This window comes from Pieris rapae, chromosome 15, assembly GCF_905147795.1.
Source record: "Pieris rapae chromosome 15, ilPieRapa1.1, whole genome shotgun sequence".
Lineage (NCBI taxonomy): Eukaryota > Metazoa > Arthropoda > Insecta > Lepidoptera > Pieridae > Pieris > Pieris rapae.
Window position 1 is genome coordinate 8871608 of NC_059523.1, and position 18798 is coordinate 8890405.

General features: G+C 32.7%; 1 protein-coding gene across 2 annotated transcripts; it reads left to right on the forward strand.

Annotated features, from left to right (window-relative positions):
- The first annotated feature begins 73 nt into the window (after nucleotides 1-73).
- LOC110997650 (methionine--tRNA ligase, cytoplasmic) lies at nucleotides 74-18618 on the forward strand. 2 transcript variants are annotated; one of them, XM_045631371.1, is made up of 24 exons: nucleotides 74-288; nucleotides 609-732; nucleotides 886-1039; nucleotides 1370-1510; nucleotides 1648-1745; nucleotides 2053-2169; nucleotides 2500-2616; nucleotides 2832-2907; nucleotides 3077-3204; nucleotides 3747-3851; nucleotides 5111-5288; nucleotides 5919-6083; nucleotides 7080-7181; nucleotides 7506-7623; nucleotides 8480-8550; nucleotides 9342-9439; nucleotides 10041-10189; nucleotides 11340-11472; nucleotides 12956-13099; nucleotides 15760-15895; nucleotides 16557-16625; nucleotides 17293-17448; nucleotides 17916-18077; nucleotides 18376-18618. In XM_045631371.1, the coding sequence occupies exons 1-24, from the start codon at nucleotides 186-188 to the stop codon at nucleotides 18487-18489; spliced, it is 2958 nt and encodes a 985-aa protein (XP_045487327.1). In that variant the 5' UTR covers nucleotides 74-185; the 3' UTR covers nucleotides 18490-18618. The 2 variants fall into 2 exon arrangements, with proteins under 2 accessions (XP_045487327.1, XP_045487328.1); XM_045631372.1 differs by having other exon boundaries at nucleotides 621-732.
- Nucleotides 18619-18798: the final 180 nt, after the last annotated feature.

Sequence of the window (18798 nt, forward strand, 5' to 3'; positions counted from 1 at the left end):
GCAAGGGTTATAGATTACATATTTTTATTAGTCTTTGACATAACTATTTTGTGATTTGACGGCCCTGCGCTGTCATCGTTTACTGCCTATGGAAGTGCCCACGTAAAGTTCGTAAACAGAGGTTATTTTCCGCGAATGGAAATATTTATTTTTCTCTTCAATCTTTAATATAGAACTCTTTAAAAATGAAAATATACACAAACGATAATAATACTTCAACGCTAAAATTGTTGATTGCGGCAAATTTAGCTGGGAAAAAGTTAGAATTGCAAAAATCTACATTTGAAGGTAGTTTTTTTTTTCCTCGTTTGTTTTTAGCCTAATATAATGTCTGTATTTAGCCTTTTCACTATAAAAAAGGAAAGAAAATAAGTAACTTTCGTGTACTCTTACTGCATAAATCGACCACAGTCATTGCCTTATATTTATGCTTAATTTAAACAATGGTAATTCTACGTGGAAATCGCGTGAGAAAATAAGTAAAAGGGCACACAGAGTACTTTAAGGGACTTGTAACCTATTCTTATAAGATTATGCACGTTATTATTAGTAGTAACATTTTGGGATGGTGTTGGGACTCATGATTCAATACTCTGTCTGCATGGCAGACCAATTTTCAGGACCAAAATGCCTTCCATTGCTTGAGGTTGATGAAGAACTAACATTTTTCTCAAGTAATGCAGCAGTACAATATCTATTTCCTATTCTGGACCTTTCTAAGAATGGGCAGTGGTATGTGTTTTTTTTTTAATTTTAATTTGTGATAATTTCATTTTTAATACCCATATAGTCATTTCCTGTTATAATTTTTAAACTAGTACAGTTGACCAGGATTTATATGTTTATATTATTTAAACAAGATATAATTAAACTGACGTTTCTCAGCCAACAAATGCAAGAGTGGGAGGCAATTCGTCTTCAACCAGCGGTAGCAAATGTACTGTCAGGAAAAACTGTTCCTGCAGATGTAAAACAAGTTTTACAATCCCTTGTACTTGTGTTGAATGAATTGTTGAAAAAACATAAGTATATTATAGGGGTATGTTGTTATTACATGACTTTCCTATACCTAGCTATTATGTCCAGTGAAAACTTGAGACTAATAAACCTAATAAAACAACTATTTAGTGTGTAAATGGACACCCATTAGAAACTAGTTACATTAATTTTAGTATCCTAATAAGTGATGCTGAATGTAACACACACAGCACATTTTAAAGACTGCATAAAAAAATGTATAGTATTTTCACGACACCTACAATCCGAGGCTAGTAAAGTTGCCTATAATTTTGGTATATGTGTCAAGTCTGTCATTTATGCATAAAGTTTGAATTGTTAATGAAATATTAACTAAATCAATTTTATTTAGGATAAGCTTTCAGCGGCGGATATATCAATATGGAGTACACTCTATCCTCTACTATATAATGAAGAATTAAAATCATATTTATCTGAGTGTTCTCATATCCTTCAATGGGCTGAAGAACTGAATAAAGCTAAAGCTTTTCAGGTAATTTTAACTATTATATTAAATAAATTTACTACATATTAAATATATGTTGTCAATTAGCAAAGAGTATATATTTAGTGGACTTCAGATTCTATCCTCAACTTTTTATCTATTGTCTGATAATTAAATTATTACAGGAAGCAGTGAAGCAATGGGGTGGAAATCCTAAAGGTCCATTTAGTAGCATCTCGGCATTAGGCACTCCACAAATTACCAATTTGCCTACGCCTACAGGGTGAGTGGCATTTTATGTATAGCACTTAACCATATTTATTTTATTATTTATTTAAATAATTTATATACCTTTATAAGGTTCTATTTAAAAAAATATGCCAGAAACACAATAACATTATGCAATTAAAAAATAATTTTTCAGTTAGGAGTTAAGATGATTACTATGGGATTTAATAGTCTAGAATTAACAGTGTGACTACATAACATAAAGGTGGATTAGTACCTTAAATTTCACAGTTGTATTGTATTTGTTATTTTGTGCTTTATATAATCAAGAATAATTTGATAGTGTCCAATATAAATTTAAGATCGCCAGACGATTCAGTTCCCATCAGCGTATCACCGGAAGAGGCAGATTTAGCTCAAGAAAACTGGATAAATGGATTAAAGAATCTGCAAGCTCCTATCAAACAAGAGAAATTAGTGTAAGTACTTATTTACTGCTAGCAAGGATTCCATTGAGCGGAAAGTGTTTTATTAATTTTATTGTTGATTTTCTCTAATCTCTCTCTTCTCTCTCTCTCTCTCCTCTCTCTCTCTCTCCTCTCTCTCTCTCTCTTACACACACCTTTTTTTGGTTACATATGAAAATAAAGCCAGCACAATTCCTTTCAGACTAGCTTTCTATTTGATTCTTCTAAAACTAGAGCCGCTAGTCTTACATTGCTAGCTTGTCAGAGTGGTTTTTTAATATAAAAAAAGGATGTCCTAAAATGAATGCAGAATGTTCATACCAAAACATATTTCTATTGCAGGTTGCCAGTTAAAGATCGCAAAAATGTACTTATAACATCAGCCTTGCCATATGTAAATAATATCCCACATTTGGGGAATATTATTGGTTGTGTGCTCTCCGCTGATATATTTGCAAGGTAAATAAATATTTTATTACATAGCTTTATGTTTTTCTGTTTTTTAATATAGGGGATGTTTGAATTTAGCTGTCGACATTTTTATCTGAAGTTTTTGGCAGAGCAAGGCAAGCAAGATTGGGACTTGAAATTTAGTTCATATTAATGCAATTATATTAAGTATTGATATTAGATTTAAAAAAAAGTATATAATAATAATTAACAATTTTGTATAGGTATTGTCGTCTATGTGATTACAACACCCTATATATAAGTGGTACGGATGAATACGGGACTGCTACTGAAACAAAGGTAAGTTTATCTCATGTAAAACGAATATATAAAAAATAATATAAATAAATGTATTAATTATAGCAGTCAATCTCAGTTTAGTTCTATTTGTGTAGTAAACTTAAAATGAATAAACACTTTATCTTTTTTTATTTAGTATTTAAATCAATATTTCAAAAAATCTTTTCAGGCTCTTGAAGAAGGAGTTACTCCACGACAAATATGTGATAAATACTATGAAATCCACAATTCAGTTTATCGCTGGTTTAATATTGGGTTCGATTATTTTGGACGGACAAGCACGCCTGAACAGACTGAGTAAGTATTGTGTATTTATATTATTACGACTATTTAATTTGTTCTACATGTGTAAAAATTATATAGCTTTAGACTGACCTTTTATTATTAGACTTAAAAATCTAGAATATTTGATTTCTTTCAGTAAAAAACACTTTTTTAACGGATTGAAGTTATGTATTGTAAACTTATAATTATTTAAACATTTTAATTTTTTTTCTTTAAATGTGTAAAAGTTATGTTAATAAAAGACAATACTTTCTTTTAGTAAATTCAAGATATTTTTTATGAAATCTATATAACAATAGCTTTTATATGTGATATATATATTATACATGTCCCCTTTTGAAATACATAGATACACCGTACCAATTCTTAAAAAGCCCGCGCAAACATTCTGGCATTGAGAGTGTCCATGGGCGGCGGTGTCACTTAACACCAGATGAGCCTCCTTCCGTTTGCCCCCATAACATAAAAAAATGAGGCAGGTTTATATAATAGGTCAGGTGTTCACAATTGTCTTTATGGCTATAGATTACTTTATGGAAGAACTATTTTCACAGAATAGTACAAAAGTTATTCTTGAAAGTCTTGGACAATGGCTTCATGAGCACGCAGTCCGTTGAGCAATTGTTCTGCGAGAAGTGCGAGAGATTCCTGGCAGATAGGTTTGTATATTTTTTTTAATACGCAAGTTTATCCATTTAAATAAAACGTGTTTAATAGAAAACATATTTTTCACCGCTGCTATTCCCAGACCGATCTACGTAAACAAATTATTAAAAATTAATTTAAAGTAAATCTGTACCCAATATGGACGTGTACAAGTCGTCGGAAATATCTGCGAACCTGGCTTAATGACGTCATACAAACTGGAGAGATAGCAAAAAAATTGAAGATGTAAAAATAAAAAATATTTTATTTGTGTACTTATTTTTATTGAGTTTTATGTAGTCCTACCCATCTTTCATACAGCACTAAATAGGTAGTTTATGTAATATTTCACCAAACAGAGAAACAATAAACACTAAAATGCGATTACGAAAGCAAGAATAATACACGTGCGTCGGCGATTGCGTTGGCAACGGTACTGGATAGGCGAAAACGGGGCGGGGTGCGGGGAAGCGCATTCCAGCGAGGTTCGCAGATATTTCCGACGACTTGTATGTGTGGGTACACAGAACATTTACATTCATATTTGTTTAATGTAAAATTAAGTAAGAAGTATTTTGGTACACATTCATTAAATATATGTCGCAGTAAAGTTGTTAAATCAGAGATTTGTATTTCTGGAGAGTTAATTAAAGATCGATATTCAATTAGGTCCCTAGAGTTCCGTCAGACAAGTGACTTTAAAAGTAATCAGCTGTTGACGTGTCTCCATCTTGTTTTACATTATTAATCCACACGCTGGCTTTTGGTCAGACGGATAGTCAAACGTTTTTGACGCTGCTTTATTTAAATCAAAATACTAGCGAATTGATATCTGCCGGTGTTTGCAAATAGCAGCTTCTTCCTTTTGTCTTGGCTTAGCTTGTTACCTTTGTAACCTATTGTCATTTTCCAATGTGTATTCTGGAGTTTTCTAAAGAGATGTTTTGGCTGATTCTTCCTGCCTTGTTTCAAAATCGAATGGTACTAATTCAAAATGACATCCGCATCACCTTGATGGAAGTCTTCTTAAGACATTTTCTTATGCGACTTAGCGAACTGTGGAGTATACGACATGCAATTGTTTTAAACAAGAGTACCCCTCCCTCAAATGCCGGCAACGCACCCACTAAAATGGGTGTCCATGGGCGACAAATGCCCTTTTTGAGTGTCCCGTATGCTTATATACTATTTATCCTATAAAAATGATTCCAGTCGTATAAATAATATCTTTTTTAATGAATATTATAGTAAGTCAAATGTGTATGTTTTTTAGATTTGTAGAAGGCAAATGTCCGCACCCTGGCTGCGCGTACGATGGTGCACGCGGTGATCAGTGTGATAAATGCGGGAAATTGATTAATGCGATCGAATTAATCGAACCAAAGTGTAAAGTGTGTGCGCACAGACCAACTGTCAGACCTAGTGAACAGCTATTTATTGAATTGGGACAGGTATTAGTTGTTTTAACTAATAATTATTAGTTAATAAATTATAATTTATTTTTAGGTTAAGTAAGGGAAATTCGTATGGAAACCTATCATATTAGGTGTACGTGATTATAAAGTAAATCTGATATTGTTATAGTTAAGTATATAGTAGCTGTCAAACAAAATTTTATATAACATCTTCATGTTTAAGTACTAAAAACATGTAAAGATTTATTCGGCCTCCTAAGGCCCACCGTAATTAAACTCTCAGATAGTATTAGGATTACCCATATAAATAATATGTTTCTATATATTATGTTAGCATGCTACGTCATCGTCTATTGAAAGTGACCGTTTTGTATTACGTGACTGACGTATAAAAATTAATACGATTGAGTTTTTTATAAATTAAATTTTTTGTTTAATAAATTTTTAAAGTTTGACATGACATCACCTATTAATGTCTTAGAACACAATATAGCCTTGTTATCTTGCTGTTTTTCTATACTGACATACAATGTAAAATGTTAACACTAATGTGTTATTTAATATTATACTGCAGTAAATGGATGCCTGATAAATAATAAGGCATATAATTAATTCTTATACTTTCATGTTTTGTTCTACTTGTCCATGTCAAGTTCATGTTTCTAGTTGGAGCCATCAATCCGGTCGTGGATGTCGTCAGTGGAAGGTAATTGGTCGGGGCCAGCGAGGGCTGTGTCTAGGGCCTGGTTAAGGGAAGGGTTGCGAGCGAGGGCTGTTACAAGGGATCTCAAGTGGGGCGTGCCTGTGCCGCTTGACAAGTATAAACATAAGGTACAAATCATCACTACATAGTATAAAACAAAGTCGCTTTCTCTGTCCCTATGTGTCTTTGTATGTTTAAATCTTTGAAACTACGCAACGGATTTTGATGTGGTGTTTTTTAATAGATAGAGTGATTCAAGAGGAAGGTTTATATGTATAATAACATCCATTAAATAGTGGAGAAGTACTGTTATTTTTGAGGTTTCTAATGTGATGTCGTAAATAAGTACATTGCAAACGCAGGCTGAACCCTACGAGTTTTATCAAAATTATGTACTAAGTATTGTACACATTGAAAAGGTCTACAGAAAAGTCCAAAGTGATGTTATATGTCTATCTCTTATGGATAACGCACATTTTTATATACAACGTTCACAGATTTTTTGTACTGTATTTAGTATCAGCATTGCACCCGTGCGAAGCCGGGGCGGGTCGCTAGTATCTTATATGTACGAATGCTTATATTACTATAACATACACAATACGCACTAAAAATCGTTGTTGGCAGTAATATTTGTGAGTGTGGAACTGTTGGTGACTTCGACCATATATTCTTTTCTTGTTCCTAATATGACCGCACCTCTTTTTTGAATTCCTTAGAATAACTAAATGTTCCATTTTCGACTGGAGATTTTAGTCGAATGCCTTTTGCTTTATTCTTTATCGTATTATAAGGTTTTATCTTCTTTGATAATCAATATTAATATTAACATTAAATATTTATGTTAATATTATGTTTTTAACTAGCTTATCCCTTTGTTTTTTTTTTATGTGTTTATACAGATTTTTTTATTTTGTCTATTGCTTTAGTTTAGTCATAGTCTGTAGTCATGTTTTATTAGCAGTCAATCAAAATCTGTTTCATAGTGTTAGTACGTATGTACGTACGTATGTACGTACGTATGTACGTACGTATGTACGTACGTACGTATATTTGTAAAATTTTGTCGGTTTTGTCAAATTACTTTTTTTTAAATAATCTCCGCTATTTTTTCTTTGTAACAGGTATTCTACGTGTGGTTCGACGCGCCAGTCGGCTACACTAGCATAACCCAATGTGCTACTAAGCAATACGAGAAATGGTGGAAGCCGGATAAAGACTATGATGTAAGGATTTTTTAATCCCTTCAGTTATTTAACCTCAATAAAACTGCCATTTTGAATTTACCCCGCTCGACAATTATTATGGTTATTTTTTCTGTAACAGAAGACTCATCTGCCCAAGTGCCCATGGACACCGCCAGAAGGCTCGCAAGTGCGTTGGTGACCTTTTGAAAATTGCTACGCTCTTTTCTTGAAGCACCCTAAGTAGAATTGGGTCGAAATTTGTGTTTTCATTTCATTATATATAGTCTTAATTTACTTGAATTTAGCTTAATTACAAGAAATCCTTCATAATATATACCAAAATATATAAATATATATTTTTAGGTAAAATTGTACCAATTCATGGCGAAAGACAACGTTCCATTCCACGCTATAATGTTCCCGGCTAGCGTTATTGGCGCGAACGAGGGTCATAAACTTGTGGACTATATATTTGCTACTGGTAAGTTTTGTTATTTATTAAAAAAAGGATAAAACCGGAATTTAGAACTGATTTTTCGTGGCAACCCAACAACCCTCATAATGAAATAATCTTTATTTTTATTCAATTTTATAGGGATGTGAAATCGATTTTTTTTCCTAATTTTTCAATTCATTTTATCTCATTCTAAATAAACTTAAATATGTATTTTATTTATCATGGTATTGGTCATTAAGAATAAACAACATAAAATGCCTTTCGTCAAATAAATATTTCGGTGAAGGTGGTTTTATATCAGGATCCTATAAATTTGATGTTTGCCACTTTATTGACAAAAAGTGTAACTTAATTGAAATACATAGGCAAGCAATGAAACGTCATCGATTCAAGTCATTTGCCTAGCTATTTGATGAAATGGCTGAATATCGTTCAGGCCGCTAGTTGAACATCGCTGTTTAGTTAAGAGACTAGGCTGCTAATTGAACGTCTAATTAAGCTAGTTGGCATGTACATCTCGAATTTTGTAGTATTAATGGTTCCATGTATTTTTTGTTCCTGAACGTACAAAATAAGAATCAATCTCACATACATGAAACCGTCTTCGAAATTTACTGAAACAGTCGTAGTTATCATGTTCATGTAATTAGTGATTGCTTAGGAGAATAGCTTGCATATCTAATAATAAGCCTTTATTCAAACAAGATACAATTTTTACTTAAATTCACTTTAATATACATAATTGAATATTTACTTTCCTTCGACTTTCTTTTCTGTTTGCCTTTTGTTGGCAAAGGCCTCCTCTAATTGCCAACTCTAACTATAACATCCGCTTGCATATCCCTTAATTATGTAATTGAATTTGTAACAAATATTTCAGAATATTTGAACTATGAAGAAGGCAAATTTTCCAAATCCCGCGGCGTCGGTGTCTTTGGTACAGATGCGCAGGTAAAATTGTCACCATAACTAAATTAAATTAAAACTAATAATAATTTTTGTGTTGTCATTTTCTTAATAGCATGGAATTATATACATATAATAGTAATAAAATTGACATTCATACTTTACAAATTATTAAAAGGCCTGCAAAGTGGTGCCCATTTGCCTCCTATGACATAAAAAAATATTTAATGTTTATAATTACCGACAGATGTCTCTTTAAACTTTTTTGGTTCTTACCAACAGTTACATTATTGCAAAACCTCATTAAAGGGCGTGTTCTAGGTTTAATTACTATTCCTGTTAATAGTTGTTATTATTTAATTAGGTCTGAAATAAATCAAAAAGAGAACTAAGACTCATCACATATTTGCCTATTAGATTTAAATATGATCATGAAACAGATTCAGAAATCTGAGCCCAAGACCTAAAAGAGGTTGTAGCGCCACTGATTACTGAATATAACAGCAAACGCAAGTGCGGTATCTCGAGCTCACGAACATTTTTTGTTTTACAAAACGTTTTTAATGCTGCAACCATTATACCTTGTTCTACACGACATCTTAAGTAATTAATAATAATAAAATAAATTACAAACAAAGATTTATCCTCTATCAGCAGCAGGCATATTGAAATAGGAGCACGCACTTATATTCTCATGGGACCAACACGCAAATATCGACTGTATTTTTAATAACTAACATTACTAACCATAATTATTGTACAGGCTAGATTGTAATTCGTGTAAAAATATTTAAGTTTCTACTAAATTAGTACACTAATAGCCAATTGTTTTGTAGGAAACTGGAATCCCATCGGATGTATGGCGATTCTATTTGGCCAGTATTCGACCAGAAACTTCTGATTCCAGCTTCAATTGGACAGAACTGTGTACTAGGTGAGGTTTCTGGCTTGGGTCAAATATCTATCTAAATTTATTCTGAAATTACTTTGGTAAACACAAAATTATTCTAATATAATGTATCGAAAATACGCCAAAACTAGCTAATATTCAAATTACGTGTCAATACTCTAATTTAGAAGAAAAAGAAAGAAAACCTTTATGTTCATATACTCAAAGTTTCATCAGTAACCTTGATGGCTGGAAGTCTTCCACAGTATTTTCTTTTGCTTTTTTGCTTTCGACTTCTGGTCTTCTGACCGATACGACCAACTACTGAAAGTTAGTGTGTACTCCTCCCAAAAGTAAGTAAGTTTACTGCAAAAGTTCTGTCAAGCATAGACAATGTGTGGGTAATATGTGTAAAATTTGTAATTATATATATAAATAATTACTGTTGACGTAATCACCAAATAGGAAAACCCCCCCCCCACCCCTCTTATAGTGCTTTTGTAATGTTTAAACAACCCCAAGGGATATTATAACATCTTTTGTTTTACATTCTCACCTACAACAGTTAAGTTTAAAGTCACACGCTATTCAGAATAAAATCAAAATTAACCAATATTTTGTTTTTTTAATGATAATTGTATTTCAGAAATAATTCAGAATTACTAAACAATCTCGGTAATTTCTGCCATCGGTCACTCAGTTTCTGTGCGAATACGTTCAAAGGGAAGATCCCAGAGATGTCATTTTCGAACACAGATTATGTGCTATTTGCGCTTGTCAACAGAGAAGTCGTTGGTGAGTATTATTCATTTAAATTAACACAACTGCATCTATATTTATATATATATTATATTTTTATTAAGTCAAATTGTTAAGTTGCCGATGGAGATATGGAAAACTCGATCACCGTTTTGTGGGCGTATTTGGAGCGAAATAAGTATTTGCATTATATGAATACGTGCAATAAACTTAATAAAGTGTATGCAATATTTGTCAAAGTATTTCAATAACTTTTTTTGTAAATTTTGGAATATTTAGATGCGTCGTTGTTGTTATTGATTATAAAAGAAGCTATTACATTTTTAAACAATAAGATAAAGCAAAATGCAGGATATTTTAGTCGGAAACGAATGATGTAGTAACTATAAGGAATTAAAAAAAAGATCTTTCCCAATATGATCGCAGGTCATATTGGAAAGAGAAAAGAAAATATGGTCTAGGTCGCCAATATCTTCTCCACACCCACAAATATTACTGTCAACAATTAGAAGTACGTACATATCCTATACGCATTCTGGAAATCATAGAAATAACATTTTTTTAACTTTTAACTTTAAAAAAACATGGTTTACTGGGGATCCTGGGTTGAATTTCAGAACAATGTTTGCCTTTGAACTCGCTACCAATTTATTTAACTTACATAAGTCACACTTAGTGCCAAGTTTTAAATAAAACTTAATTTCAATATTATTTACCATTTTGTTGTTTTAAAAAAGTGCGTGCGTAAACGTTCATGTCAGAAGTTAAATTTCTTTTTCGAAATTAATAATTACTCGGCTAAAAGCCCCAATAGATGATCATGTACCAGTATATGATCACTCCATGTATTTGTATATCTATATTCACACAGATTACACACTGTATACGTGCTAATGATAATATAATTAATTCAAATTCAACGTTTACTGCACGTCGCGTTTTGCTATAGAATTGCCATCTATAGTTCTAATTTTATTTTATTTTTAATGTGTCACTACTAAACGAATACATCAACCAATAGCGTGTATTATCGATCTCCCTTTCTCACTCTCTCTCAATCGCTCTCCCTCTCTTCGACAAAAACGCTGCACATCTTCGTGACGTTGCGTAAAACTTTTACCCTCAAACGCCTAAAGAAGTTTGACTTCAAAAATGATTTTATAGATGTGTTAATTGTGTATTTCAGCGTACGTACAGAACATGGAAAAAGGTCGTCTTCGAGAAGCCCTCCGGCATGTCATGAGTGTCTCTCGACTTGGGAACCAACATATGCAGAGCGAACAGCCCTGGGTCCTGCTTAAAGGATCTCCGGAAGAAAAGTAAAATTTATTAATTTATATCATTTATATTATATTTAGTACGTACGTAACACTGAAATAATTAGGCGAATATAACCCTTTACTATTTACTTTTAAATTCAGTTATTGAAATACTATGCTAAGAGAGAAAACCTACGAACGCACCCACTATGTAGAAACAGCTGTCTACTGAAGTATTTCAGATCCAATTCGACTTGGGTCCTTCAGGAAAAAAGCGTTCGCGTTCTTAAAATTCAACGCACCTGCTAGCACTCTGGCAATGTGAGTGTCCATGGGCGGTATCATCTCATCATCATCTCACATCAGATGAGCCTTCTGCCCGTTTACCCCCTGTTACATATAAAAATATATTGGCATTTTCTCAACACCTGCCAGTCAAATATTCAATAGTCGGTTTTGCGGAGTGCGCTGAAGCATTATCGTGGTGAAGGAGGGCTGCTTCGAGGGCGCTGTTGTTGAATTTTTTCCATCATAACAGGCAAACAGCGATTGATAGCAGTCTGGAGTAACTGTCCTTCCATCTTCTAGCACAATTGTAGCGAAATGTCAAAAAAATCAATCATTGACCGAAAGTTTTCTCGCGTTAGGTTCAGTTTCACGTGTAACAAGAGTTTAGATTTGCCGCCAATTCACAATTCAAACAAATGAATGCAATATACTACCGGTTCTTAAAATTTTAAGGCAAATTTATCCGGGCCAATAGAGTAGAGCATTGGCGTGCGACTGAGGTCATAGGTTCAATCTCCGGCTGTATACTAAGGGACTTTATTTCTACGTACGCATTTAACATTCGCTCAAACGATGAAGGCATGTCTCGAAGCTAAAAATCGACACAATGTGTCAGGGCTGATCTCTCACTATAAGAAATAAATTATTTATTTATTTATTTAGTATCAAGAAATGGTTCCAAGAACGATTTGGGTTGTAGTGTCTCTGCATTTTTATTATGACTAAGTTTTGAATATTAATAAAGGAATTACGACGATTTTTTTTGAAGTGAAACTTCTTTAGAATCGTTGTGATTTCAAACCGGATGCAACGGAAAAGCGACAGTAAAAAGAGACAGAAACATTAATTCATATGATTTAACGTGGGAGAAAATGAGATAGATAAACTTCTTTAGAATCGTCGTGATTTCAAACCGGATGCAGCGGTAAAGAGAGACAGAAACATAAATTCATAAGATTTAACGTGGGAGAAAATGAGATAGGAGGCATTATACAGCCTCTCTTTACTGCCGCTTTTTCATTTGATCGAATTTCAAACTTTCGTTGTTTTAGTTTTTGCCAAACTAAAGATTTATATTAAACTTATAAATTAAAATGTATCATTAAAATATACTGTTTTTATAGAACACACACATTTAGATAGTGGAAAATGATTAATTTATATTAGATCAATTATAAAAACTTTGCTTTTAAAGGTTTCACTTCTACCATGTGTGAATTGCACATATGTTTTTTTATATTTGTAAATTTTGCAGAATTCGTGGTTCGACTGCGATAGCCGTTTGTTGTCAGTTGGTGGCGCTATTGTGCACTTTGATAGCGCCATATATGCCTGACACCAGCCGAAAGCTGAAGGCCCAGCTTAACTTGCCTGACACCAGCTTCAGAATCAACCCCACGTGAGTAAAATTTGCTTTGAAAATTCATCACAAACAGTGATGCACAAGTAAAGATATTTTTTTTTATTTTGAAAAAGGTTTATTAGTAGTGATACCAGCTAAAGAATAGAATAATTAAAGTTCATTCGATGTATTGTTCGTGATAGTGAAATGTTTATTATTTTTGCATTAGGTCACTTGAGTAAGTAACTATCTAACTTACCTTTTTGTAGGTATAACATAAAAACGCATTTTATTGTTAATTGCCTTTAAAAAGGTCAAATTTGTCCCTTTTTCGGTGCAGAACTTTTAGTAGCAACACTTATGAAATGTCAGAATTCTACCGAATTCAAAATCAGAGTATATATATTTAGACCAGTGTCGATAATTTTTGAAACCAAAAAAAATTACAGTAGGATGAAACCCATTAGAAATGCAGGGGAATATGATCAAAATGAAAGGAAAAATAAATTACGGTCGATCCGAGTTCGGGAAGTGGGAGGGGGGTGACTTTTAAGGGGGAAAAATGGTTTATCTTGATTTCCGGCGAAACTACCAGTCCTATGGAAAAAAATTAAATGGCAAAGTTGTAGGTCATAAAAAGATCTACAACTTTGGTATTTACAATTTTTTCACATAACCTCAAAATTTAGGTGAAAAATTCAAAAAACCAAGTTTTTGGTTTTTTATTTATATCTTTTTTTAAAAGTTTTTTTTTTCTACGAAATTTGGTGAAAACTTACCTTATTATGTCCCAAATATACTGTAATTTATTTGATTAAAAATATTTATTTTTTCGCCTCATTTTAACTTAATATCAAAAAAGCACCCTAATTTTCAATCGAAAATTCTGACGTCAAAATTTCAGCTTTTTTCAAAAAGTTTGGGGGCTTTTTGTTCGTTGAAATGTCTACTTTCTGATGGTGTAAAAAAAATATACATTACTATAGGAAATATTATTAGAAAATGCAAAAAATTGAAAAAACCTCAAATTCGAAAATTTTCTTTTAATTATGTACAATTTTGAGGTATTTATTAAAATTTACACTTTAATTACTCAAAAAACGTAAGATTTCATGCTTCATTGATAAACGAAAAAATTGCAAATTAAAATATACTTCTATAATTAACAAACAAATAAGTTAATAAAGTTAATATTTAATAAGACATCTACAATATTTTGAAAAAGTTGTAGAATCTTCTGTAAATAATATTTGTAGATGCCTATTTATTGCTGTTTTAAGATAATTTATATATCTGAGTGACCTTCGGTGAATTTTGAATTTTTCTTTGAATAAAGTAAATTTCTCACAAATCACTTAGAGTAACTCAGCCTGCAGGTGTATTTTTAAAAACGATGTTGTACACTACTCTGTATCTCGAATACTGGCTAACGGTTTTTACAGCTGCTACGAAATAGCAGGTAGCAGTAAGGCCCAGACCCTCCTAGGTCCATCCCCACTTCTCAATGAAATAACTTACACTAAAATTTAAAATTGGGCTAAAATTCACCGAAGGTCACTCATGTATATAAATTATCTTAAAACAGCAATAAATAGGCATCTACAAATATTATTTACAGAAGATTCTACAACTTTTTCAAAATATTGTAGATGTCTTATTAAATATTAACTTTATTAACTTATTTGTTTGTTAATTATAGAAGTATATTTTAATTTGCAATTTTTTCGTTTATCAATGAAGCATGAAATCTTACGTTTTTTGAGTAATTAAAGTGTAAATTTTAATAAATACCTCAAAATTGTACATAATTAAAAGAAAATTTTCGAATTTGAGGTTTTTTCAATTTTTTGCATTTTCTAATAATATTTCCTATAGTAATGTATATTTTTTTTTACACCATCAGAAAGTAGATATTTCAACGAACAAAAAGCCCCCAAACTTTTTGAAAAAAGCTGAAATTTTGACGTCAGAATTTTCGATTGAAAATTAGGGTGCTTTTTTGATATTAAGTTAAAATGAGGCGAAAAAATAAATATTTTTAATCAAATAAATTACAGTATATTTGGGACATAATAAGGTAAGTTTTCACCAAATTTCGTAGAAAAAAAAAACTTTTTAAAAAAGATATAAATAAAAAACCAAAAACTGGGTTTTTTGAATTTTTCACCTAAATTTTAAGGTTATGTGAAAAAATTGTAAATACCAAAGTTGTAGATCTTTTTATGACCTACAACTTTGCCATTTAACTTTTTTCCATAGGACTGGTAGTTTCGCCGGTAATCAAGATAAACCATTTTTCCCCCTTAAAAGTCACCCCCCTCCCACTTCCCGAACTCGGATCGACCGTAATTTATTTTTCCTTTCATTTTGATCATATTCCCCTGCATTTCTAATGGGTTTCATCCTACTGTAATTTTTTTTCGTTTTTTACTATTTTTGAAGGCTTCGGCACTGGTCTAATTCTTTGTATGTAACAGATGCGTCTATTAGACTTAAGAACCTTCAAGTACCTCAGTTAGTTTGCAAGTTACACTGCCCCTAATTTATGTTACGTATAAACTCTCTTTTAACTGTGTTTTAAACGATTCAAGTGACTTGACCCAGCTTGTCTGTCTGTCTAGTCGGTGGGATGTTCAAATAAAGTTTCATTTATTTGAACATCCCACTGACTAAGTAAAACTTTATAGCATTCTTAAAAAATAAAACTATGATTACAGGAATCCCGCGTTATTCCAGTACATTCCCAAGGGACATGTTATTGGCAAGCCGGAGCCGCTATTCGCCAAAATAGAGCAGGAGTTAGTGGACACTATGAGGGCCAAATATGCGGGGACACAAGCCGAAAGAGCAAAGGTAAATGGCATAAGGTATTTTAATGATTAAATTGCTTAATTATGTAGAATAATATAGCCAAGCACAAATTCTTACTTATTATTTATTTAATTTTTTGTTATGATTTAAAATAAATAAATTAAAAAAAAACAATAACAACTGCCACGCGTGCACGCGCCCGTGCGCGGACAGCGATAAACGCCCGTTCCACAACTGCGCGTTTTTGCCGCGCACCACCACTGTGGAACCAGCTGCCAACTGAAGTATTTCCGAACCAATTCGACTTAGGGTCCTTCAAGAAAAGAGCGTACCAATTCTTAAAAGGCCGGCAACGCACTCGCGAGCCCTCTGGCATTGAGGGTGTCCATGGGCGGCGGTATCACTTAACATCAGGTGAGCCTCCTGCCCGTTTGCCCCCTGTTCTATAAAAAAAAAAAAAAAACCACCGGTAGAAATGGGGAGTGTTATTCTTGTTTGCTACACTTAATTTAATAAAGTTAAATACATATATAATAATTTAAGCTTGCTTCGTCCTCCCAGAGAAAATATATAACAAGCAAGAACTGAATTTTGTAAAAAAAACTAAATTGGTCTTAATAATTAAATATTGTGTTCAATTAAATACATAATATTACATATATATAAGAATGAACATATGTAATATGTTTTATATATTTTTTAGCAAAATGGTGATGTGAAAACTGGCGCCTCTACAAATGTTGCAGATTTGGAGAAAGCTATCGCTGCGCAGGTGAGCATTATTTATCAAAAAAACATATAATCTATATCCATGTGACAAAATCCAGTACATATTTGACTTACGAGTGTCCGTGGATGGGGCGGTATCGGTAAACAGATGACCCTCCTGCCCCCTTTTGCCCCTTTTTCTAAAAAAACTTGTGGCACCCAGAGACTGCCGCGTGCATAGCATTTTAAACAACTTATGCAATTATTATTTAATAATGCAGTTTTCTTTATTAGATATTAAATCAACCTGTGGGTTGATTTAATGACCCAGACTAACACGCCTATATAGTCTGTCTCACTCTACCGCGTACCGGCTGCACGATTACGTTACGTCTCCGATCTCGTCAGAAATGTGAATGCGCAGTATGCGTTCTGTCCCACTCTAACGCACCTGCGCTACGTCACAGTATGCGTTTTGTCCCGCTCTAACACGTTGGCCGCACCTATATTATGTCATGTTAGGTTTTTTTCGTTAGAGATTTTTTTGATTCGGTCGCCGTGCTTAAAGCCCGAAGTAAAAACTATGGAATAGCTTAAAATATATTTATATCAAAAGTATTGAAATGCATTGTTTCCTCTTGGGCTCTAAATCTCTTATACATCTCTTTTCTGTGCTAAGGGTTCAACGATAAAGTATTAATTATTATACCATGCTATTTTATCCTATACAGGGTGAGAAAGTGCGACAGTTAAAAGCGTCTACTAAAGACAAGGCCGTGTGGCAACCGGAAGTGAACAAACTTCTCGAGTTAAAGAAGCAACTGACAGCTGCTCAAAGTCAGCCCGTGATGGATGTTGCCAGTCTCGAAAAAGCTATCGCTGAACAGGTACATGTATATCTTCATATAATCTATATATTGTTTGTACAAGAGTGTTTACATATATATGTGTATAAGAGAGATATAGTACTTTTATGTTTGATTTGGCATAAGTATTATGGTGTACCTTAGAGCAATTACTGTGAATTTATATTTGTTTATTTCATATTTCTTTTTTCTTACAATGTTTGCATGGAAGAGATCACTTGTTAGCGAAAGGGGCAACGGGCGGTTGCATCCTTAATAATTTAATCTGATTGTGTATGTACGTTTCATGAAACAAAGGGATAAATACTTATGTATATCATTTATAATATTCAAGTTATTGGGTATTAAAAATAATTTATACTTTTAAATATTTCCTGTTACATAGTTTTTGTTTATGGATGTAACTTCAAACATATTGTCTTCATATCATATGAGTTGTATTTCTACGCACTTTTATTTTATATAAAATTTTCCTTTATGTATTTCAGGGAGAAAAGGTGAGAAAATTGAAAGCGTCCACTAAAGATAAGACAGTGTGGCAACCGGAAGTGAACAAATTGCTGGAATTGAAAAAGCAAATGGCGACCGCTCAGGCGAGTATAGCAACACCCGCTAATGTTGCCAGCTTGGAAAAAGCAATCGCTGATCAGGTAATTTAACTCTTAAATTATTCATAAGAAAATCTATAAATATATATGTATATATAAGTATAAATCATTATTTCCAAAATTTAATATAATATAACTAAGATAGAATATTTTGTATTTACCAAAAGGTCGCCTTCGAATGGTTGATATGGGCGTATGTTGTGGCCGGATACTTTCGTAGAAATATGTCTATACGAAGCTCATTAAAATCATGCCAAAGCCTAAAAAAATTTAGAAAAAATAACCTTCATAGTATAACTACTAAAAAAAAATAAAAAAGTAAAAACATTATACATTTCAGGGTGACAAAGTTCGAAAATTAAAAGCATCGACAAAAGACAAGTCAGTGTGGCAACAGGAAGTCAACGTGTTGCTAGATCTCAAAAAACAACTCGCTGCGGCGCAAACTAAATAAATGTTCAAACAAAGTATTCTCTGTATATAGCAATGTGCAATAGATATGTACAAACATGTGTTCATTGCGTTTGTGGTATTTATTTTAGTTCGTAAGTTCCGAGCTAATCTCAATAAACTTTTACCTGTATTCGTTTTATTTATCTATGGCGCCATCTAGTGAAATCCTTTATTATAAATACCCTTAAAATGGGGTAAAAGTTTTTTTAAGTATGGTAAGACTTTTTACGGTTTCTGGTTAGTTTGATTTTAAGGATGTCATTTGACATTCAAATCAAATCAATCAAATCAAAATTCATTTATTCAGTCC